This window comes from Alexandromys fortis, unplaced genomic scaffold (genome assembly GCF_014885135.2).
Source record: "Alexandromys fortis isolate MF-2015 unplaced genomic scaffold, M_Fortis_MF-2015_v1.1 scaffold_197, whole genome shotgun sequence".
NCBI classification, from domain to species: Eukaryota; Metazoa; Chordata; class Mammalia; order Rodentia; family Cricetidae; genus Alexandromys; species Alexandromys fortis.
In genome coordinates this window covers 1,041,147-1,066,448 of record NW_026068072.1, presented here as the reverse complement: position 1 = coordinate 1,066,448, position 25,302 = coordinate 1,041,147, and the positions used below count along the sequence as shown (strand labels likewise).

The 25,302-nt window shown below is 50.3% G+C and overlaps 1 protein-coding gene across 3 annotated transcripts in view; it reads right to left on the bottom strand.

Annotated features, from left to right (window-relative positions):
* Positions 1–24,971, bottom strand: part of Ssh1 (slingshot protein phosphatase 1) — a 52,968-nt gene extending 27,997 nt beyond the window's left edge. Inside the window, exons 1-5 of one of the 3 annotated variants that reach the window (XM_050121110.1) lie at positions 24,826–24,971; positions 20,457–20,497; positions 6,066–6,169; positions 2,148–2,212; positions 1,601–1,722 (exon numbers count right to left, since the gene is read on the bottom strand). In XM_050121110.1, coding sequence (XP_049977067.1) covers positions 1,601–1,722; positions 2,148–2,212; positions 6,066–6,169; positions 20,457–20,497; positions 24,826–24,894 — 401 coding nt within the window. In that variant the 5' untranslated portion in view covers positions 24,895–24,971. Of the gene's footprint in view, positions 1–1,600; positions 1,723–2,147; positions 2,213–6,065; positions 6,170–20,456; positions 20,498–24,798 lie in introns of all 3 variants that reach the window. The other 2 variants (XM_050121108.1, XM_050121111.1) reach the window with 2 other exon arrangements.
* Between the last annotated feature and the right edge of the window lie 331 nt (positions 24,972–25,302).

Genomic DNA, 25,302 nt, shown 5'->3' with positions numbered 1-25,302 from the left:
GTAGAGGCTACAAGAGACAGTCGTGTGTGCCCCCCCCCATTCAGTACTGGAGGAGGTTACCAGCACGGAAAAATTACTGTCCCCGGAAGATTCCTACAGGGCTAGGACATCAACTGAAAAGCCGTAACTTTGACACTGCTACACACTAATGCTCGAGTCTGGAAAGCTGAAGTAGGGGGATCACGAGTTACACACACACACAGCTCCACACTGCTCTCCCCATGACTAGCACACTGGCTGGTCTTCAGAGCATCCCTCAGCATGCAAAGCCACAGACGCAGCTCCTCCCTGCCTTGTGCTGCAGCAAACTCCCTCCCAGTGCTAAGAGGCATGGGAAGAGGAGCCACGAGACGCATTTATCCCCTCTTTTGTTTTCATTCACATGTAGTAAACAGGGCAGTCTTGGTCACCAGCCTATGACACAGGGCTTAGCCACAAGACGACCCAACTGTGGTCATGTGACCTCTGGAACTCTTCTTGCTGCTGACCCAGCCTGAACAACAATCCAGGTCCACCTGCTACCCGACACATCTGACCTCACCACGCTGCCTACTGGACCCTAAATCCCACTTGGGCTCTCACAAAGCTGGCACCGTGCCATTGTTAAGTCTCTTGCATTCCTGGTGGTGACATGGTCTTCTGCTAAGCTCAATGTGTGCTGTGATGTCTCGGCAGACCTGGGGCCCAGTCTGTGACCTCCTACACAGGACAGGACAAAAACCCATCCACTTGGCAATGAATAGGGTAAGATCTAGGGTTTGCAATGACCTCCACACGTGTTATTTCATGCCACGCTAGGGTCACAATGGAATTTACTTGGCCTCCAGTCCTGGGGAACCGCAAGCCTTAATGCTTTCACCCAGGGACCTGCCAAAAACAAACACTGATCTGCCGTAGCATATCAGACAGGGCACTTCATACAAGGCCCACCGACACATCCCGATGCAGGCCGGAGGCATCCCCCGGCTGACTCCAGCTTGTCCTTTGATGCTCACTGTCGTTCTCACACCCTCAGGAAGCAACTCTATGTAGGGCGCCTCTCTACAAGTTTGAGGGATCCCCCAAATCTCTGCCTCTGTAGAAACGGGGTCCCCAAATCTGCAGCACTGAGGAGATGATACATTTACGCGCTGAGACCTGGTGGAAATGGCACTAGGTTCCACCCTCAGAAGGAATTAATGCTGGCTTTGCCTATCTCCTGCTACAGCTTTCTGTCTCGCCATCTGATCTCTTCTGCGCATGCTCCCACTACTGTGATGTCAACCCCATGGCCAAAGAGAGGCCTCCCATTAGACTTGCAGTCTCTGAAACAGCAAGCCAGACAAACGCCTTCTCTCAGTAAACCACCCAGGTAAATACAGAGTAACGGAGAGCAGTCCCACGTCTCCTCTCCTGCTGCTCTGAGCTGCGTGCACTCTCCAGAGGGATCACAGCGGCAGAGGAGTGAGAGCTGGAAAAGCACGTCCTGTTCCCAGAGTCTGGTGGCCCCAGTCTTGGCCCCCCCATCTTCCAGAGAGACTCACCCCAGCACACCAGGAAAGCCCTTTGCCAACAGGGACCCATCTCCTGCTCTGATGGGAAATGCTATCCTGAGACTCACCTCTCCTTACTGGAAAAGTCAACTCCCAGCAAAATGTTCTCCTCGGTGTCCTGGCGCCCGCTGGTGTACACCACAACCATGTAGCGGACACGGTCGGTCCAGACGCTCTCAAGACGCACGGCCTGCGGACAAGGGGTCACCTCGATGGTTTGCTCCCTTCCTCTGTCCACCAAACCAAGACCAAGGGCTTTAGTTCTTGACCCCCACCCACAAATCAGGGAAGAAATGAAGACCAAGTGCTTGTGAGTAAGACCAGAGAGAGTGTGCACCAGGCACAGGGAACAGCCAACTACGTGCAGTGGGGACAGAGTTGAAATGTACAAGTTACATTCATGTTTAGCATAGATCCATAGATGCTCTGGAGATGTGAAGTCGCTCCTGGACCCTCTGGGGTGCTGGGCATAGAACCACAGCATCACACACCAGTGATGCCCCTGTCACTGAGTGGTACTCCAGCACCCTGGTTGCTGGGCAACAGTGTGAGAGAAAGAGGAATCACAATCGAGGTGGGCTCGAGCTGCATTTGAAGACCACCCTCAGCTCTTACCAGCTTGATTCTGTCTTCACAGCGAAGGAGGTTGATCATCACTTGAAGGTGCTGAGGCAGATCACCTGTGAGGCCAACAAGGACAGCTTTAAATGGGAGACCGATTCCAAGGGCTGGGACAACACAGTGGTCAGCAACATTTTCAACAAAGACTTTGGAAAACATACATGGACCCTCAGGAGAATGTTATCACATCCAGGCAAATATATTCCCTAGCAAGGAGGCAGAAACCACAGCCATGGCTGCGGAGGTGTCTGCCCAGGGCTGAGCTTTAAGGAAAAAGACTGAGTGTCACGAGTCCTCTTCAAACTCTTAGGCATTTTTCACATAAGCTAGATGTTACTTCTGAACCTGGTGGACAGGGAGCATGCTGGGTGTCAGGAGGAATTATTTGAGGGAAAACAATCTATCATTCTCTTTTCATAGAAAAGAAATCATTAACGTGTCCTTTCTTCTTCATTGCTAAGAGAAGTAAAGAGACAGTCATCTAAAGCAGCAAATTTTCTGCTTCACCTCCCGGGACCTGGGACTGTGGGTACATACTACCATTTCCAACCAGAAAAAGTGGTTTTATCTTTAAAAGACTTAAAAAAAATATGTACACATAGTGGGATTATGTGTATGTCTACATGCAGATGCCTACAGAGTCCAAAAGGGGCCACTGGATCATCCTTCGGAACTAGAATTACAGGCGGCTGTGGGCTACCCAACAAGAATGCTGAACACTGAACTTGGGTCCTCTGCAAAGGCAACATGCACCCTTAACCACCGAGCTCTCTCCCTTCCCAGACCTGCTCCATTCCCTTTTATTGGACAGAGTCTACATAGTCTAGTCTGGCCTCAAACTCACGATCCTCTTAGGGTCGGAAGTGAGCTTCAGTGGGCAGTACCCCGGAGTTGGGGTCTGGAGAGTGTGCAGGGCCAGGCAGCAAGCTCACTGAGGGATGGGTGGGTGTTCCAGGGGTGTGGCTGCTGGGGCGGGATGCAGTGTTGCTAAAGTAGATGTAGGGTCCCTGTCCTGCCTTTCCTGGCCTTGACGCCTGCGTACCCTCATCTGGATGAAAGTGCAAGAAATAACTCAGTAAAATCGACCTTTCCAATTGTGTGCAGAGCGTCAAAGAAACCCAATTACAGTTTTTGTTTGTTTTAATTCTACTCTATGGAGCTGAGGGTACAGCTCCATAGCATAGCACTTGCCTAATATGTGCCCAGCACTGCAAAAACCGGAGACAAAGTGAAGCAGTAACACTGTGAAACACTCTCCACGCTGGGAACCCTGGAAGGACACCGCTGCTTATATAAGCAAATGCCCCAGAAAGCCACAGCCACCATGCCTGCTGCAATAGCGTGTTGTCCTTTTAAGGATGGACGTGTGACGTCTAGACAGTACTTCCTCTCTCGGAGAAAACTAGAATTTTAGAAACCTGCCCCTCGGTTGGGAGGGCACAGTTCGTGCTAAGTGTTCTTCCCACAATAAATAAGATCAGCAAAAGACAGAAAAAAGCCACAGTGCCTCCTATCTGATCCTCCCAGCAACAGGACTCAACAGCTGCTCTGAGATACCAGCTCACACTGGGCGTTCCCTGCTCTGCTTTCTCTAAGAGCCGACACAGCCACACAGGGCTGGTTCTTTGCCTGGATCCGCCCACCATCCACCCCAAGTCACAGAGATGAAAGTAACCCACTCCCGTGTCCGAGAAATGTCCAAATGAGAGAGGCATTTCACACATAACTAAACTGCTGACATCCCAGCCTGACATCATATCCAGATTGGAGGGCGGAAGCCTGGAGTGCGAGACCCTACACCAACTGGCCGAATGAACCTGACCCAACCCCACAGAATTAACCCTCTGATTACTCTCCATGGTGGTCAGAGAGGCAACAGGGAGAGGGAACATAGCAAAGCCGTTTGCTGGCCATCCCAGGCCAGCCAGTGGCTTGTCTTCCCAAGCTCACCACTAGGTCCCAGAGAAGACCCAATCAATCAGGACTGTCTTCCTGCCTGCGGGCATTCAAGGGACACTCAGAGGAGCTTTCTCAGGGTCTGATACAAAATGGCTTCATACTTCCTGCCCAAGCTCACTCACAGTGACACATTCCACACTTGAACAAAGCCTGAGCTTCGAGTTGCTGTATAACATGCCGCAGATACCAGCAGACGTGGAAATAAGGGCTGCTTGGAGCTTTATCACAATTGCTACCCACTGGAAAAGTCGCACTACACATCTGTGTGTCCGTGGAGCCCAGAGGACATCTTGGCTTGCCAGGAGTTTTCTCACCTTCTGTACAAGCCAGGATCTGTCACCGGAACATCATCAGCCATGTCAGCCGGCGAGGGCTCAGGACCCACCTGTCTCCACCACCCATCTCTCCATCACCTGATTACAAACGTACACCACCACACCCGGGTTCCTGGGATCTGAACCAGGTCCTACTCTTGAAGCAAGGGCTTTACCAGCTGTGCCATCTCCCCAGTGTCTCGAGAACGTTTTGTTCTTTTCTGGTTTGGGTTTGCTTTTTGAAGCAGGTTCTTGCTGTGTAGCTTAGGCTGCCCTTGAAGTCATAATTTTCCAGTCTAACTTCCTAGATTACAGGTGTGGGCCACTGGGTCTGGCCACCTGCATAATTAGTGACTTCCACATTATCCGAGGCATTGGATGCCTGTTATGAAGATTAGAAAACCAAAGCTCAGAAGTATACCCTGCCTGTTCAGGAAATCATAAAACAAGGTTTTTACAGAAGCCAGGTCTGTCTGGCTCTAAAGCATGGTGGTTTGTGGTTTGTTTTTTTTTTTTTTCTTTCGAGACAGGGTTTCTCTGTGTAGCCCTGGCTGTCCTGAAACTCGGTCTGTAGACCAGACTGGTCATGAACTCAGGGTTCTGCTTGCCTCTGTGTCCCGAGTGCTGGGATTAAAAGCCTGTTTGTTTGTCTATTTTTAACAGAATGGTTTCACTAAGTGACTTAGGTATCCTAAAATACACTATGTAGCCTAGGCTGGCCTTGAACTCATGATCTTCCTGCTTCTACTCTACCCTCTAGTGTTGGGCTCACAGGCTGGCTGCCAGAATGCTCCAAATCAAACATCGTCTCCACACACCACACTGCCTCCTCGTACGGGACACTTATTTTCTTAAATGACAGCAGCCCTAAATCTTGGTTGACAGGATCAGTATGTTAAAACACAGGCTGAGTACCAGCATTTGACATAAGACACTGGGTAAGTAGAGGCCAAGCAAACAAAGTGAACCCAGGGGTGAGGCAATGCTTGGCTGTCCACAGTCTCATCCCAGCTCTCCTGAAAGACAGAGCGGCCTCCCTACCATGTAAATACCCAGACCCCAGCAGCCTCCCTCAGAAGGACTGCAGACCAATGACTGTCGCAAAGGACCCCTTGTGTACATCTTGCATCCCACCTTCAGTTTGGCTTCATTTCTACAGTCACATAGTCTAAGAAATCCAACCCTGGGCCTTGACAGGCATTTCTACTCGTCTGTTTTTGGACCTACATTATTGTTCAGTCTGTCCCCAATTCTATTACTTCCGTCCTTTCCAAAAGGCAGCCATTATAGGATAAAGGCACCCTGTCACATGAACATTCAATGCAGTCAAAGGCTCTTACATGGCCTCCTCGAGGGATTTTCGAATGTTCGGGTGAGCTATGAAGAACCTCAGAGGCTGTCTTCAAGGGACAGCTTACAGCTGGGACGCATGCTGGTCCGTTTGTCCAAGCCTCACTGTCCAAGCTGAGATGTTAACTGACAGAGAACACCAGGGAATCTTTGCATCCCAGCAACTAGGCTGGTCATTACAAACCCATGATGCTCTGCTTCCCTGGCTGCGAGGGAAGACGACTCCCCTCCCACTGTGGAAGGTTCTCCTGTGGCACAGAAAGGATCCCAACGTAAGAGCTTGCGTCACCTGCATGCTTGTGAGGGTGCTGAAGACTCCGCTGGCCCTGAGCGCTGTTCCCCTGCTGCAGGAAGAGCGCGGCTCCTTTCACCATGAAAAAGCTCTCGCTCAAGCTAGAAGAACAAAGCAGGGCACAGTTAGTGATCTCGAGAGAGACAGGCAAGTTGCGCTACCGAGGGGACACTGAGGGTGGACAGGCTGCATGCGACACGCAATGGGATGATGGCAGCCGCAGTTCTCAGGGGCAAATGATGCTTTGGTGGCAGACGCCTTTAATCCCAGCACTCGGAAGGCAGAAGCAGGTGGATCTCTGTGAGTCTGAGACCAATCTGGACTACAGAGAGAGTTCCAGGACAGTTAGACTACATAGAGAAACCCTGTCTGGGGGGCGGGGAGGAAATAAAACAACAAAAGCATCAAAATGAGGGTCAGGCCTAAGATTCCTACTGCTTAAAAGACCAGCCTGGGCAAATAGAAAGCTTTTTAAAGAAGGGGCTGGGGATTGATAGCTCAGTGATAGAGCATTTCTTACAAAAGACCCTAGAATTAATCCCTAGTGACACCCACACTCACACACCCCTCTCTGTTGCTCTCTGATACACACACAGCCCTCACATACATACCTCTCTCACATATCTCTCTCACACACATACACTTCACACACACGCGCCTCTCACACCTCACATACACACACATGCCTCACACACACATCTCACACACACACCTCTCTCACACACACACACCTCATACATATGCCTCACACACACACATCTCACACACACGCCTCTCACACCTCACATACACACGCCTTACACACATACATGTCACACACACGCCTCTCACACACACACCCCTCACGCAGTAAGGCTAGGATGCACAAAAGGGCAGAGAAGAAACCAAACAACAAAACACACTCTTGCAACTTTCACTTATAATTCGGTTAATGATTTTCTTCTTTCAGAGCCTGGAGGTGGCTCAGTGGTTAAGAGCCCTGGCTGCTCTTCCAGAGGACCAGGGTTCAATTCTCAGCACCCTAATGGCAGCTCACAACTGTCTGTAACTCCAGTTCTAGAGAGTCTGACATCATTATACCAATGCACATAAATAGTCAAATAAATTATTTAAAAGTCAGGAATGTGAATTCAAGCCAGTCTAGCTATCAAGACGCTACCTCAAAGCAAGCTAAATCTAGCATGCCATCCTAAATGCTAAGAAAACACCATTTAAACTTGCATGCAGGCCAGCAGCTTCTGAGATAACTTGATCTCTATGACAGCAGATTCATAATAAAATCTGAACTTTTCCCCATTAAGTTCCCATGGTAAGGGGGCTGGAGAGATGGCTCATTGGTTAAGAGCACTGGCCGCACTTGCAGAGGACCAGGGTTCAATTCCCAGCACCCATACAGCAGCTCACAACTGCCTGCAACTCCAGTTCTGGGGGATCCGACACCCTTACACATACACACATGCAGTCAAAGCACTATGCACATTCTAACGTAAGTTAAAAAGAAGTCAGTCAAAACAGAAATCGAGAAAACCTCTCTCGGTAAAAAGAGACTGTTCAACTACAAATGAATGCAGCTCAGCTCGGCTCTCTAGTAAAGACCTTTGAACCCTGACAACCTGGCGACAGGCCACGTGACACCCAGTGTCACAGACCCACACAGGAGGATCATCTTCACAATATTTGCACACGCGCACACCTTCCTGTGCACAGCTGTTGCCTGCACCTAGGAAGGCAGGAACACAGATAGGCTCTCTGCGTTCTTACTCCCTCCAGGAAGAAGGACGTTCTCAGCAGACACCCTGCAAGCGAGTGTCTCCTCCTATCCGCTGCAGATTCCCATCCCCATTCCTTTCCTACTCAGTTTTACAATGGAGCTTTCAGATATTCAGATCCCCATTATACCTGTCCAAGAATCTCCAAGAGCTGAGCCCAGGAAACTTAAAACAATCGCCAGTTGATCAAAGCAGCTGTGGGGAGTTGATTTTCAAGGCCAACATCAACTCTTTTTGTTCACTAATTTGAAAAAAAAAAAAAAAAACAAAAAAACTCCAACAAAACAAAACAAACAAACAACAACAACAACAAAAAAACACCAACACCTCAGATTGAGCAGAAACCAGAGCAAGCTGGAAACAGCCAACCCTGAACAGTGACCTTTGCCTTGGAAACCAAGAGCCAAAATTCCCCTTGGTTTCCCCTGCATTTCCTTTGGAAAAAAAGGGGACAATGATAAAGAGCAGACTGTGCGCCCTGTGACCTGCTGTGAAGTTAGCTGTTCCTCTGTCTGATAAGAAGAGGCCTTCCCCTCCACCTACGGGGTTCATTAGGGCTCTGGCACCACCTCAGTTACTGTCAACAGCCAGCCTGAACGCTGCAGGGAGTCCCAGTGCTTTGAGGGCTGCAAGGTCCTGGAAATATACAGGAAACAGCAGAACACCAATGGCCAAGATGACCCTCAGGCTGAGACCAGGATGCTGTGGAAAGGATGGGAGACCACAGACAAGATGAAGCTCCACGGCCTGGCTTCTAGGCTGTGTCCTGGGCCACTGCTGGCACAGAGTCTGGTGTTCAGAGTTGGCTTAAGAGCACTGCCCAAAACAGACAGCTGGCACCTGGTTTTCTATGTTGAGTTCCTGATACCAAGAAGCTCAAGACCTTGTGACCTGTGACCCTGTGACCTGAGACCCCTGCACTGCAGGGAACCCTCTCAGACATCAATGTCAGTAACATCACACACCTTTCTGTGGGTACCCAGGGCAAGGAAGCATGCCAATCTACCAATCACCCATCCCAGATAGTAGACAAAACAAATAAATAAACACCCAAAAAACAAAACCAAATCCTTCTTACAAGAGATTTTTGAGTCCTAAGAGTTACAGACAGTCTGACACAGACAGAGGCAGCACCCTCTTCCTCCTCTACTGCCCTGGGACGTCTCAAGCCTGCCCCACAGCCTTGTTCTAGGCACAAGTCAGTCAGCAGACACTGCCTGCTACCCTGGGGAAGACTGTGCAGTGAGGAAAACATGACCTTCAATCCCCAAGTCCCACCTCTCTCACACACACAGACTGCCAACTGAAACACGAGTCAGCTGCGGCTTACGTACTAATGTGGACTGGACACCTCTGAACGGCAGAGGTACTGGGTTGGCCGAAGAAAGACACAGAAGTCGGAAAGATAAAGTTCCATGGCAGCGGCATTCACATCTGTAGTAATCCTGATCAAACAGACGGTGCCTGAAGAGGCCCCGCTGTCCACAAGTACAGGCCAGCCCGGTAAAAGGCAGTGGGGCTTTCCAGGGCAACTCTGGAGTTCTCCTTGGATGATGGTCCCACCCAAAGAGCAAGTGGCTCTTGTGGCCCTCGCCTTTTTCTGATATTTTGGCTTAAAAAGGCCCTTGTCCCAGCATTTCCTGATGAAAAGGGTCCATTCAGAAGAAGGGAAGCAGCTGAGGGTTCTGCAGTCATGGCACGCCCACGGGCTTTACTGCAGGCCTTGGAACAAGCAATTGGTGAGCACTAGGAACCAGGAGGGAAAACAGCTGGCCACCAAGAACCAAAACCCAATGAAAGGACCCCATCCTGGGTCAAAACCACATATAGGAGGAGGTCGCAGGGTATAGCTTTCTTTCAAATCCTCACCCATCTCACCAGGCAGGGTCGTGGGCGGCTGCCACGGGTAGTTAACAAGGCATTTTCAAAAGCAGCTTTACATAAAAAAAAAAAAAAAAAAAAAAAAAGCTTGACTCACATTTATGGCTACTTGTGGTGCCTGTGACCCTCAGCTTGGGACACTGCAGATGGAGGGACTCACACGTACTTCTGTGAGCATCTGTGAGAGGTACAAGGTGTCCCAGCAGGCCAAGCTACAAAGCCAAAGCAAATCTCTGACCCCGGAGGGCTGGAGATGCTGAAAGCCTTCATTTACAGGTTAAGGACGGGACCCTGGTAGGGTGACACAGGAAGAGCTGGAAACCTGGGTCAGTGTTCCTGAGGGAAGAAGCGCTGAGCAGGAGCTCCTGGAAGGGCTTGTCCGGAAGCTTCCCCCAGCTCTAGCGGTCACTTAGTCCTCACTGGAGGAGTGACTGAATCATACACTTCTTACTCAGCTCATCCAGGAACACACGTCTTTACCGCTGGGACTCACTCCCATTCACGTGCCCCACACCAACTGTCTCAACTCAGTGGGGGTTTCCAGACGATGGCACAGCTGCAGCCTCTGCACATACCTGCTCTGGGGGCCCTCGCAGTATCACCAAGAAGCCAGGACACACATTGTGTCCCACTCCCTTCCAAGCATCCAGATGTAGAAGGCACAGCAAAGACCAAGGAATGGCTAGCAGAGACACCTCCAGGCTAGGAAGGCTTGGCTACAGAGTGCCTCCATGTGCCCAGGGAGTCACATCATCTGCCCACTGCCACCACCACCAAGGCTGTGGGACAGGAGACACCATTCTGTCCTTCTTCACTGAGCAGGGATGGAGAGACACTGCGGGAGCAGCAAGGACACGATGATCAAGTGTTCAAGGTAGGCTTCTCGTGTTTCTGAGACCTTGACCACTGAGTAGACACATACACTCAAGATGGAAAATGTGGAAGGCCTGGCTTGCGGTACAGTCATTAATCTGCCAGCATAAGAAGTTCTCGGCATCCCAGAGCGACCATGAAGGGTGCTTTACAGTCTAGAGAGCTCACCCTTCATTGTTACACCTAATTCCTACCATGCCATTCTGCTGACAAAAGATCCACGCTGGGAGAATGAACTGTTGGAGGTGGTAGAGCCAACAGCAGGAGGGGCTGGAGACGCCCCCAACATCTCAGTGCCTTACCTGCCCCATCCTCATCCCCAGGACAGAAGGAGGGGCTGGAGACACCCCCATCTCAGTGCCCTACCTGCACCATCCCCAGGACAGCAGGACTGCCCTGTCCTGAAGTTAAGGTGCACCTTAACATTTAGATGGATTCACAGCCCCAGAGATTGAGGCTGTGAAGAAGGATGGAGACTATTGAGAGACAGATCAGGAAAAGGCTGCAGATGGGATGGAAAGTTCTCTCCAGCTTCTCCATGGCATCCTCCTGTGGCTCAGTGTCACAGAGAACCCTCGCTGCCCTAGACATCTATTCTCTGCCTTCAAGCACCTGGTTCCAAACACCTTCAGAGTTTAAGAAAACACATATTCAACTTGTGCCCCAAATGGGTACCTGTATGTGTGGGGGGGGGGCGGGGAAACGGAACTGGGGTTCTCTGGAGGACACGGTGGCTTGGAAAGGGGTTATGGAAGAAAAATGCTGGCAGGGCCAATTGCTAATGTCTTTGCTACTGGGCCACGCATTGTCTGGCTGGAGGCGTAGGCTTCCCTCAGAGACAAGGAATGTCCAGAGGCATTGTAGACAGCCAGAGACATTTTCTGAGAGTCACATAGCCCTCCTTCATACCCAGCAGGCAGGAGCTGGCAGCTCAGACTATCAGAGAGCTCACAAAAGCAAGACTTTTGTTTCTGTTTAGGTAAGATACCCAGTGAGTCTGAACACAGTTCTGCAGACCTTAAGATGTCCATCCATGGTCCTCAAGAGCCCTCAGGCCTGAAGACAGCGCCCTGCTGTGTGTCTTTCCTCACTGGGCTTGCTGGGCCCTAAGCCTCCTTACCAAGGGCTGAGGTATAAAGGCGGCATTGTGTGCAAACTCTATGGCAGCAGAAGTAACCCAGCCAGCCAGAATCAATAGGAATGTGAAGGCAATATTTTTTAAACAACTCAGAAATTCCAAAACTGGGATGCTCTCAGTTGTCCCAGGTGCTCGTCGCTTTCCGTGACGTGAAGCCCACCCAGCATTCATTGCTCGTGTGGCACAACCTTCCCGGAAGCTCTACCTTCCTCGGTCTCCAGGACCACCTGGCTCAGGCCTTCTTTATCCCTGAGGGCAACATGCTAGCATAAGAACCTACTGCAGGGCTGGAGAAATGGCTCAGTGGTTAAGAGCATTGCCTGCTCTTCCAAAGGTCCTGAGTTCAATTCCCAGCAACCACATGGTGGCTCACAACCATCCGTAATGAGGAATGCAGGAAGAATACTGTATACATAATAAACAAATAAATATTAAAAAAANGAAAAGTACAAGAAACAGGCAAGAAAGAGAAATAAATATTAAAAAAAAAAAAAAAAAAAAAAAAAAAAAAAGAACCTACTGCACAATTCAAATGCGGCCCGGGTGCCCAGTGAACTGAACTGGTATTTCATTAACATGCAGTACGTAGTGAGCCTTTAGTCCCAGCACTTGGGCGGCAAACAGGAGGGTCTCCTGAGTTTGAGGCCAGTCTGGTCTACACAATTCCAGTCCAGCAACGGCTACAAGGACTCAAAAAGAAAAAAAGGAAGAAAAAAGAAAACTCGTAAAAAGAGACAGTGGTAGGATGCCTGTTGTATACTCTCGAGCACGAGTTCAGCCCCCAGCATTCCACCCTCCCTGAGACTAGCTGCAGCAACACAACAGAATAGCTGGGGAGCGTTCTGCCCATCTCTGGCCATCCGCTCAGCTGCACAGCTCCCAATCACTGTTGTCAACATTCCTGCTCAGTCCCAGAGCTTTCAGCCATGTGTCACCAACTAGAATTAAAACGTGTGCTAACAACCTACCTGGAGTAGCCACAATTAGCCTGTACACATACCAACCAAGCACTCATCTGACTTTGGAGTCCAGCAAGCGCTCACTTACAATCTCCCACATCCCACAGTGCATCCTCTGCCTTTCTCCCGTGGTCTTCAGAAGCCTGTCTACTCCAGGTCTCTGTGCACAGCCTACTCCCTCCCCCACAACTTCCCCATGAGGCCAAGAGAGAAAATCATGCCCTGGAGGGGAGGGGGGAGGACAGCAACCCACAGCTCTACTCGGTACCAATCCTTTATTCAAGGTCAAAGTCCAGGGCTTGTTTTCCACCTCCATCCGGGACCACTGGTTGTAAATCTGTCCTGCCAGTGTCTTTTAACTTGATGATTGGATGCAGTGGCCAAGAAACATCCACTTTCCCAGTCGGTAACATAGCTCCCAGATTTGAAACCACTGAATGAAACAGAAAACCCCAAGTACAGATATTTAACAAATACATTGCTACTTAAATGCTTTTTACTATTTTGTTACAATGTCTATGTTTCATTGCCTGTATGTGTGTGAGTGCATGTGAACACAGGGCACAACTTTCACGAAGCAGTCAGAGGACAACATGAAGGAGTTCTTATTGTCTACCATGTGGGTCCCAGGGACTGAACTCGGGTCAGTGAGCTCGACAGCAGGTGCCTTTACCCCTTGAACCATCTTCCTGGCCCTTAATGTGAGCAGGCTGCCCCATGCTACTACTGCCACACAGCTGCCCACAGCTATGCCTTCTCCACCATGGCGGATCTGTTGGCCTCCAAACTGAGGTAAAATCAACCCTTCCCTGATATGGGAGTGACTTCTTTCTAATCTGTTGCTTTCATTGGTTAATTAATAAAGAAACTGCCTTAGCCGGTTTGATAGGCCAACCCTTAAGTGGGTGGAGTAAACAGAACAGAATGCTGGGAGAAAGAAGCTGAGTCAGGGAGTCGCCATGGTTCTCCCACTCCAGACAGACGCAGGTTAAGATCTTTCCTGGTAAGCGCACCTCGTGGTGCTACACAGATTATTAGAAATAGGTTAAGAGGCTGAAACTAATGGGCTAGGCAGTGTTTAAAAGAATACAGTTTCCGTGTAATTATTTCGGGTAAAGCTAGCCGTGCGGGCGGCCGGGTGCCGGAGACGCAGCCCCGCCGCTCCTATTACAACACTTCCCCTGTTGTGTTGCTCTGTCAAGTAATTTGTCTCATCAGCAAGGAGGGTAACTGATGCCCGTGCCGTCAGAACAGCACGGTGAGGACAAATGCCGCTTCAAGCCCACTGCCCACACTCAGGCTCCAAGTAAGCACAGGATTGCTTCTGCATGGTTTGCCCCGGTTACCCCATGAGGAGAGGGCTACATCATGTTTGATTTAGGAAGAACCTAGAATGGTGCCCTCCTTCCAAGACTTCTGCAGAGATGAAATGAGATACTGAACATTAAGTCAGCAGCAGGATGGAGTGTGACCTAAGCATCCCCTTCCACTGTGCCTTTCTCTTAGTGAGTGTGACACACCATTACTGGACTTATTTATCTTGTTCCTTGTCTTGTCTTCCAATGCTTTTTGAGGCAGATTGATCTTGCCCATGGCTATAATCCCAGCTGCCAGAACAAAGCCAGGCACACAGTAGTTGCTCAGGAGGTGTTTGTTAACAAGAAGATCCTAAACAGACTGGCACACAGTTATACAGAGATTGGCCTACAGGTGCAGACTGGGACACAGGTGTACAGAGATTGACCTACAGGTGCAGACTGAGACACAGGTGCAGACTGGGACACAGGTATACAGAGACTGGGACACAGGTGTACAGAGACAGGTGTCTCTGTCACCAAACTGTAGAGGAAAATGTCAGAAGAAACTGTTGTTCCTGGGTAGCTCAAGATCATAGTTCATAAGACAGAAAGTCTGACCTGTAAGACTCCACAGGCCACCCAAGGGCACACCAGGCACTAAGGCTACACACAGTCAGTCAGAAGAGGCCTTCAAGGATCTCCAACCCTGCTGAGCAGGGCTGATTTCTCACACAATCACAAACTGCTACCACCAAGCAACAAACATATAGTTCCCAGCGAGTCCTCAGCAGCATGTGACTGACACACTGCTCAAGCCATCTCCCTCACAGAGCACACAGGGGGTATTCCACACTCAGAGGACTTCACCCGGCAGAGTGTCAACAGAGGCTGGAAAACCCTCTGAAATAAACCCTCGAACAAAGTAGAGGAGAACCAAAGTGTGGGCAGGCCACAAGCAATGTTTTCAAATGGCAGCCAGCAAAATGGTCTGCAAAGCAGGACATGCTGGTCCAATCTGATACTGTAGGGCAGGGACAGAGAGCAGCCACACTCCCAGCAGCTCCAGAGTGGAGTCTCCTAGGGAACTCCAAGTCAAGGCCACAAGGTGACGGGAGTGTGTGACAAGAGAGGAAAGTGGGATAAGGGAGCTTACGGATTACCTCCAAAACCAAAAGGAACCCAGATGGTCAAGCTTCCTGCTTTGACCCAGACATCCACGGGGCAGGTGACAGGAACAAAAGAAAATGGACTGAGCCCACTTGTGATCCTCACTCTGGAGATGACACGGCTGTGTCACTTCCCCAGTGTCCCACCTGGCATACAACCATGGTGCCTCATGCCAGCCTGAGGGGCTCCCAGGACAGTGAGGGAGCCAGGTGACATCGTCAGCAGAGCCACATGCTCACTGACACCATGTTCTTAACCACACTGCTTCCAGAAGAGGCCAGCAGCCAGGTGCATATACAGAAGGCCAGGGGGTCACTATGGGGTTGGGGACCACCACAAGGAATCATCTTCCTTGTCTCAATGCCTGATGACCTTCCAAAGGTATTCAGAGAAGCTGCCAGAGTCAGACCCCAGAAGCCCCAGCATCCCACAGGAAATGTAGCCAGGACACCTTGGTGACCATTTTCCTGTGCCCGCAGCCACACCCGATAAAGATATTAAGGTTACACATAACCAACAAGCACACATCTGATCTCACATAGGAACTCTCCACCAGCTACTAACCAGTTCCAGGAGGCTGTTTTCCAGTCCACACATGAGCCCCACAGAGGCAAAGGCCAGGACTTCTCAGGGTAAAGAGCTTGGTACAGTGGGGGGCTGGGATCTACACAGACTCACCTGACTTAGGCCCTCACATGCTCATCACCCACAACCTGCTACCTCTCATGTTTATAGTAACTACAAAGCCCAATCTTCATCCCCTTCAACTACACAAACACCATGTGTGGAAAGAGATGTGACAAAAACCACAGAGAGCTGCAACAGGAGTGGCAGGGGGGCAGCTTCCATCACAGAAAGACGAGAGGATGGCTACCTGCTCTCTCTGGGACCAGAGAAGTCACATGTGAGATGAAAGTACTTTTTAAATGCAGGAACTGAGAAATGTAGCCTACTGTCAAAGACACAGCTTAGGGGATCAGCTCAGGGACCCAAAATACAGGATGTGGGCAGTACGAGGAAAGACATGCAGAACACAGTGATGTGGGGGACTGGGAGAGAGAATGGCACTACCCAAGAGACATGGGAAGGAGGAGTCAGGGAGACCCAGAAGACTGACTGGGATTCAGTAAGGCAAATAGACGAGCCAATCTAATCTCTTACATGACCTTGAAGTGCACACCATCACAGCTGCCCCTCGGTATCTATAAGGATGGGGGAGTCCTCCCGTGAAAACAAAATGCAGGAGTGCACACTCTGTATCTACAGGATGGGGGATTCCTCCTGTGAAAATAGACATGCAGGAATGCACTCTGTACCTTAGGATGGGGGATTCCTCCCGTGAAAACAAACATGCAGGTGTGCACACACTGTATCTATAGGATGGGGGATTCCTCCCGTGAAAACAAGCATGCAGGTGTGCATACTCTGGCAATCTGTACTACAATGTAAATAAGGGTAAACAGTTGCTACACTGGATTGCCTAGTGAATGAGTTTAAAAAAAAAAAAAAACTCTGCACCCTGGCAAGACTTTAGGACTAAGTACATGCCAGCAACATTGTAACATTTAAACCTTCAATCCATTGTTGTTGACACCTGTATGCAGAACCCGAGGCAGACAGAAGAGAGCTAAGGGAGCCCGCCCACCCTACATGGCAGGGTTCAATCTTTCCCTCAACCTTGCATAGTGAATAATGGCTGTTTACCATTCTGGGCCAATCCAAAGCAAAGAGAAATCTCTCCTCCACTCTTCTGCCTCAAACAAAACCACCTGGCCGGTCCACCATTCCACGTTTGTTTTGTTTTCTAGGAGACAGAGCAGAGATCTGAAACGGGAGTGAGCAGTATCTGAAAGAACAGCTGTCAAAGGTCAAACCTAGACACAGAACTTCCTTGTTAGAAAGCAGGATGGTGTCCTTTGCCTGAAAAGTGGGGGTAAACTATCAAGGTGAGTCAAGAAGACGAAAAGGAAGGCTAAGGACACACAGAAGTCGACCAGCAACCCCTCTCCTTCAAGAAAACCCAGGACCCCACTCCAGTTTAAGGCTCTCCCTGGGGCCACAGTGGCTTTGGAATCCTGTTGTGCAAAGGGCCCAGCTCTGCCTGGATGGGTGACATTCCAGGAGCTGGAATGAAGCCAAGGGGAGTTCTGGGTTCTGGTTCTGGAGCTGCCTTAAGTTCTTCAGTCAGTTCCTTCACCTGTGGGTCCAAAAGAACTGACTCACCTGGACAGCCAGAGGGCCTCGGGTGCCTGTGTGTGCGTGCACGCATGTGTGTCTGTTTCTAAGCTGGTCTTGTGATGTAACCCTGGCTTCCCCTGAACTCTGCAGGCACCAGAGATCTTCCTGCCGCAGCCTCTAGAGAACTGGGGTGACAAGCTTGCACAGTCATGCCACAGACACCTGACTTTGCAGAATATTTTAAGCACAGAACTTGAGCTTGGGATCCATCACTTGGAATCTAGAGATGTCACTGTCCACTAAGACACCAACTCCATCTCCTGTCAGGTTCCCGAAAGCTCCACACCAAGCCGTTTTCCCTTTTATTAGTAAGAAAGGACCACAGACGCAGCTTCTTATCACGGCTCCTTCTAAGTTCTTGGCTACAAACATCTTCAAGCATTATGCATTCTGCTAATTAAGGGCAATTAAAGACAAAGCTAGTTCAATGTTCTCTCTGGCTCAGTGCCCAGAGAGGAAGGGATGGGTGGAGGGTAGAAGGAATTCTGACCCAAGGGAAGAGTTGCAGGAAGGCACAGGAAGCTGCAGAGGCTCTGGGGCCCCACCACCCTCAAGGAGCTCTCCTCCCAGTCCGGGCCTGCACCCAACATCCAGATTCCACAGGCCCTCCTACACACAGACATTATGTAGCAAAAAGCAGCCCATTACTGCCCCCAGTAGTCAGCTTCTCCAGCCTTGGAAGTTTTGGGTCATAAGCTGCCCAAAACCAAGGGTGGAAGAGTCAATTTGTCCTACATCCAGCATAACATGGCCACAAGGCTCTGGCAACTGCTGTAGCTATCACGTTGATTCCTACAGAACAGGGTTTCCCACATGTGTCACGCTCACAAATAACACAGGCCTGGTCAAAGGGGAAAACTTCCTCCCTTCACTCAAACTTACGAAGACCAAAGACAGACGGGATGTATTTCTAGCACTTCTGTAAGAGTGTAAGCAGAACACCGGAGCACAGTACCCAACAGCACCGAGTACCATTTCAGACCCTTCCTTCCTTTACAATTACTGATCTTGATTCTCCCACAATAAAACAGACTTTTCTTTGGAAAGAATATCCCTTGAGGGGCTGGCTCAGTCATTGAGAGCATCTGTTGCCCCTGAGGATGACCCCAGGTTCAGTTCCCAGCACCCACATGGTGGCTCACAACACAGGCATGAATGTGGTATATATATACGTGCACACAAAACACTCATACACATAAAATAAACAAATCTTTAAATTAATAAAAGTTTGTAAAAAAGAAAAATATCTGAAAGTTTGTGTACTGCATTAACATATTTATATTCAGCAATTGTTCAGACTTCAGGTGGACAAAGAGAAGGGACCCAGCAGCTCTGGCAAAGAAAAGTAAGGTGACTTTGGTGTCCCTGAGTGAATACAGTAACATCTTAAGGGAATATTTATTTATTTATTCATTTATTTATTTGAGACACGGTTTCTCAGTAACTATGGAGCCAGTCCTGAACTTGCTCTGTAGACCAGGCTGACCTCGACCTCACGGAGATCTGCCTGCCTCTGCCTTGTGAGTGCTGGAATTAAAGATATGTGCCACCACCACCCAGTTAATTTTTTAAAATATACTATTATTTTATGTGTCTGGGAATTTTGCCTGCATGTATCCCTAAGCACCCATGCATGCCTGGTGCCTGAGGCCAGAGAGGGAGTCAGATCCCCAGGAACTGGAGTTACAAGGGGCTGTGAATGTCCACGTTGGTCCTGGGAACCAAACTCAGGTACTCTGCAAGAGCAGCCAGTGCTCTTAACCGCTGAGCCTTCTCCAGGTCTCAGGAACATTCTAAGTGAGCACGGTTATAGGTGGGTCACAATCTCACAGAACAAGCCCACCTCACATGAACTGATGGAGTAAGTTGAGTATCTACTTCCAAGAAACCATGCTGTGACTTCAAAAGTAGCAGCTTGTCGAAAGCAGGATGAAAAGCAGAGGGCATTGTGCAGTGATTATCAAACACAAACAGGAACTTCTGCAAGAAAATGTATCAGGGGCTGAAGGGGGCGGGGCAGCAAATGTGCTTGCTGCCAAGCCTGAGGGCCGGAATTCTATCCCTGGGACCCACAGGGAGGAGAAAACTGATTGTTGCAAGTTGTTCTCTCTCTCTCTCTCTCTCTCTCTCTCTCTCTCTCTCTCTCACACACACACACACACACACACACACACACACACACACACACAAAACATCAACAACAAAAAGAAAATGAAGTAGAGCACAGAAAAAGGAGCTATTTGCCTCCTTTTCCAAAGGATAAGCTAAGCAGTTACGGAGCTGGAGTGTCGTTTAGCAGCAGAGTATTTGCTTAGCATGCTTGGGGCCCTGTGCTTCATCACTAGCACTTGCTCCCACCTGAAGCAGTGAGTAGCTGAACACGTATGTTTTCTTACTTAACTTTTTCATTTATTGCAGTGCTGCTATGGACCCACAGCCTTGTGAACAATAGGCAAGGGCTTTGTCGCTGAGCCACATCCCCAGCTTTTTATTTTTTTAAAGATAGGGGTCTTAGGCTGGGCGATGGTGGGGCACACCTTTAATCCCAGCACTCGGGAGGCAGAGGCAGGTGGATCTCTGTGAGTTCGAGACCAGCCTGGTCTACAGAGCTAGTTCCAGGACAGGCTCCAAAGCCGCAGAGAAACCCTGTCTCGAAAAACAAAACAACAACAAAAAAAAAGATAGGGGTCTTACTACATAAGTCCAAGCTGCTTCCCTTCTTTTTTTTTTTTTTTTTTTTTTTCAGGCAAGTTCTCACTATGCAGCCCAAGCTGGCCTTCAACCTGCAAACCTCCTGCTTTCATCAACTGCTGGAATTCGAGGTGTGCACTACAAGCAGTAACTCATACAGTAGTAGCTCACCATGTAGCCTTGGCTAGCCTCGAACTCAGAGATGCACATCCCTCCTGAGGGGTGAGATTACAAGCATGCAGCACCATTGCCCAGCACCGTTCCCAGCTTCCATTAGGACACTTTCACACAGGTAAAGCATCAGATTTTTCAAGTGCAGCAACACTGCTCCTTACCTGTCTGCGAGACCTAAGAACAAACACAAGTGGGCTCACCTGAGGTTCAACTTCCGTTCCTCATCGCTGCCAGCCTCCAACTGCGGAGAGAAAGAGAATGTAACCCTACAGACGCTGCTATTGGCCCTGACAGCAGGCTTCCCCGGGGGGCCGGGAAAAGATAAAGGCATCCAGGAAGGAGGCTGGCGTGTTCGTCACACCCTGCCCTCTCCTTGCCAACCTGATGTGTAGCCCCTGAGTCATTCCCACCACGTTTGCAGGTTCCCGAATGCTTAACCCCATTCTCTGAATGCTTACCGCCATTCTCCGAATGCTTACCCCCATTCTTGCCAGTTCCCTGACTGAACCTGAGGCTCTGCCACCCAACACATGCTTTCAGCCCTCAGCTCTCTGACACACTTGCCTCTTGAGTCTTATTTTGGTTTTGCTCTTAAGGGAAACAGGGCAATGCTTTAGGGAAGTCTAATTCTCTGTCAAGCCAGGCACTAGTAAGTCCAGCTTAAAAACCCATTCCAAAGTGGGGCCACACACCTGTCCTCCTAGCTAATAAACAGGCTGAGGCAGGGGCACTGCTTGAGCTAGGAATTTAAGAGCAGCTCTGACAACCTAGCAGTGAGGCCTGTCCAAAAAAGGCTATTCTACAGAAGGTGGCCAGGCACTGAACTCTAAATTCATCCCCTAACCCCGTCACTACTTCTTTTTGGGAGAAAACATAAAACTGGCTGCCCCAGAGGGACTTGTGTTCTTCAGGCATCCACTGAGTGGAAGAGAACCTGGGAGCTAGTGATGGTCAGGACTGACAGAAGGCTGACCGCGGACGGACAGATGATCCAGCCGGCGGCCAAGGACAACAGGAATCGGGTCTAGAGCTAAGGTAGAAAGGAAAATGGGCATTCCTGGATATACAGCAAGAGGTGGCAACTTCAACCAAGAATGAGTATACCATAAGACCCCGGCATCCGCCTTATATGAAGATTCTGTGTACGACTTTACAGATACACACACTGGGAATGGACCACATTAGCTCCTGGGCTGTAAGGGAGAAGAAGAAACGAGGGAAGGCTCACACACCACAGGGGCAGAGGGAAGCAAACGAGCAGCAAACAACACATATAAGCATTTGTTCACCAGGGGCCACCCAGGCGTTTTTGGAGGGTGCTGCTGGCATCTTGTGGGGGGAACACAGGATGCTGCGAAATGAGAAGGCTCTGGCCCTGAGTGTTAGTGTCAGCACGGAGGCTTGAGAAACCCTGGCCCAGCCCTAGTGTCTGGAGGCCTGCCTCCGCCTGGGGGGGAGGGGGGGGGGAGAAGGAAAGAGGAACCCTGCACATTCATCAAAAACACTCCAGGAAGGCTGCTGCAGCTATTCCTCAGCTCGCCTTGTTCTCACAAAGGAGTTCAGATAAGGTTAACAGGGAAACTACAAGCATAGATAATTAAAGATCCAGAAGGAAGGAACGGTGGGGAAAGACAAAATGAGAGGACAGGATAGCTGTAAAGCCAAGGGCTGTGATTTCCCTTGGTTTCCCAGGCTTCACGGCTAGCCTTGCTGGGTCAGGAAACTACTATGTCCCTGACTCACAAGTGGCATTCTGATAAGTGATGGCGATGGGGGGGGGGGGGGGGGGGTTAGAGGATCCACAGCCATTTATTTCTCAGTTACCCTCTGAGGTCTTCCACTGAAAGGTGACATAAGGTCAGGAATGCCAGAGAAGAGCCAGCGAAGACCACGATCCTTAAGATGCAATCCAGGCCTCTCAGACGAGCTGACTGAGACAGAAGGAGCCAAGTGGAGGAAGGGCAGGCCAGAGTCACAGCCAATCTGGACCCAGGTCTCCCAATTCAAGGCTCACCTGCTACTTCCCTGCCTTGCTTCCGGCTTCTGCACATCTGGAAGGGAGCCTTGCTACCCAGGAACAACCCAGGCTCTTCTACATCACAGGAGACAAATGCAGCACACACTAAAGTTAACAAAAAGCCGGCTGGGACTTTAGGGTTGTTTGGATCATTTTCTGCTTGTGTGTGTGTACTTGTGTGTGTGAGTGGTATGCGTTCACGTGTGTGTGAGTGCAATGTATGTGTGTATACAGGTATGTGTACTGTGTGTGGATGCTGGAGACAATGTTGGTGTCTTCCACATTGAGTCAGGGTCTTCTCACTGAACGGATTCTTAGTCTCACTAGCCTGGCCATGGAGCCTGTTCTGGGGGTTTCCTGTCTCTACCTTTCACATCCCTGGGGTGCACTGGCTCTGGACCTCTGGACTCTTTCTCACATTTTCAGCATTTGACATTCCCCAGCCTCTGGCTGAGCTTTGTTAACTGGTCATCGGAACTTGGTTTTAAAAAGCTGCCCTGTATAGTTAGGCAGTGGTAGCAGACAACTTTAATCCCAGCACTCGGGAGGCAGAGGCAGGTGGATCTCTCTGTGGGTTTGAGGCCAGCCTGGTCTACAGAGCTAGTTCCAGGACAGACAGGCATACAAAGAGAAAGTCTATAATAACTTAATTTGTAGGCTGAGACAGAGCTGCAATCAGCTCAGCAGTTAAAAGAGGCCCTGCTCTTCTAGAGGACCTAAAATCAGATGCCAGCAGCCCCATCAATAACTGTAGATTGTAGTAGAGACTCTCTCCCCACACAGCTCGGATGAGGGGCCTCCTGAATGAGGGGCAAAGGCCCCTAAAGGTGGTGACCCAGGAGGGTGGCTGCTGACAGCTTCGGGACTTAAGAGGTAATGGGGCATGATCTTGTATCTACTAAAACTGAATTAGGTAATTACAGTTCACAAACCCCTGTAGCAAAGCTCCACAGGATCCAAAGACCTCTTCTGGTCTCTGTGGGCATCTGCACTCAGGTGCACATTAAGACAGACAGACAGACACACACACACAATTTAAAATAAAACATTTTTTTTTTAAAACAAAACATGGTCTGAGGATGTAGTACAGTAGCTGGAACACACAGGACCCTGGTTCAACACTTAGCACTAAAAAAATAATAAAACAATGATAATGTGCTAATAAATTTCCAGAAAAACTTTTCCCTTCATGTAACGGATTGTTCACTCATGAAATGATATACGAACACATGACACAACCTGAGTAAACCCTGAAACCACTGTGCTGAGAAAGGCGAGACAAAGGCAACACTCCATACACCAAAGGGGCAAAGGTAGAGAAAGTAGAGGAGGGGCTTCCTGGAGTGGGGGCGCTGACCCAGGAGGGTGGGGTACTGATAGCTTCTGAACTTAGCGGTGATGGGGCATGGTCTGAGTCAACTAAACTGAATTTACTTCCCAAAAGTAAATTCACAAGCTGTGAATTACATCTCAACTAAAAAAAAAAAAAAAAAAAAAGATTTAAAATCTAAAAACGTGTCTACAGCAGGAACAGGAAGTGATCAGGTGTTAAGTTACCAAAAACAATATGGAAGTTGGTCAGAAATCCAGGCTGAAAGCCAAGTGTGGAGGGCACGTCTAAAATGCCAGCACCTGGGCAGCAAAGGCATGCGGCCAATGCCAAGTTTGGGTCCAGGTTTGTCTATCTAGTATCAGGCCAACCAGAGCTCCGTGGTGAGACAGAAGGAGGGAGAGAGGAAGGAAGAGAAATTTAGACTGCAAAGGCCTGTACAGTCCCTCTGAGCCACACTCTTCCCTACGTTCCAGAAGTTCTGTAGAAAGAACATGAGTACTCTGTAAACTGATGTAGGAGAACCGAGCTACTACAATCTAACTTCTCAGTTGCCCTGCCTAATTGTGGGAAAAAAAAAAAAAAAAGAAAGAAAGAAAGAAAAGAAAAGAGGCAACCAGAACCTTCAGCCTGTAGATAAAACTCAAGAGCCTCAGACAGAAGGGACCCTGGAGGCTTAACCTCACAGTCGCTCAGCAAATCTGCCTGCCAGTCCCGGCAAGACGAGACCAAACCGCAACAACGCGGGGACACAGGGCTGTTGAGCCAGAGGTTCATGCAGGCACACACAACCAGGGGACAGGGCCCAGATTCCAGAAGCAACTTCCTGGGCCTGCGTGGCTAGTCCAAGCACAGCGGGCCGTCCCTTGCAGCAGTCTAGGTCTTCGGGGGGGTTTACTCAGAGGCCTTAGGCTCATGGCGGGGGTTGTGGGAACGGGCTGGGGCAGTGCACTCTAGGGCAGGCCGTCCTGGGGACCGGGGCGCGACGGTCTCCATCCACCCCGACTCTCAGCAGCATAGAACCCAGGCCTGGAGCCCACCCTGGGACCGGGAACCTACAGCCTTTCCCGGTGCCTGGAGCGCTAGCAGCATCCGCCGCCCTCCCGCCCCCCGCGCGACCCCGACCTCGCGCATGCTCAGTTACCAGGATGCAAGACTCCCGCACCCCAAGGGCGGACGCGCCTCCGCTTCACACCTTGCGGGAGGGCGCGGCCGGGCTCACCTCGCTGTTGCTGGCGGAGGACGATGCGGCGCTGGGCGTGGGAGAGCGCTGCAGGGTCACCAGGGCCATCGCGGCGCGGGCCCGGCCCCGGGCCTCCAGCAGCCGGCCGGGCAGCCGCGCCGGGCCCGCCCCTCCTCCTGCCTCCCTCCCGCGTCCGCCCCCGCCCCCGCGTCCGCCCGGCCCGCAGCACGCAGGCAGTGATGCGCATGCGCCGGTGGCCGGCCTGGGGCGGGCCCCTCCGCGCGGTCACGTCTACCCGCGCGCGCCCCCGCGAAGGCTGCAGTAGTCCAGCCCTGGCCACACATCCGAGGCCCAGCTTGCCCACAACCTGGGGAAACTGAGGCCCGGGAGGCTCGCAGAACCAAGGCTTTGTAAAACCGCACCCGTTTATTCTTTCAGAAAACTTATTCCGCTCCTACTAAGTGCGAGGCGTCGAGGATCCAGAAGCCAATTAGCGTGTCCTCCGGGTCCGTTTGT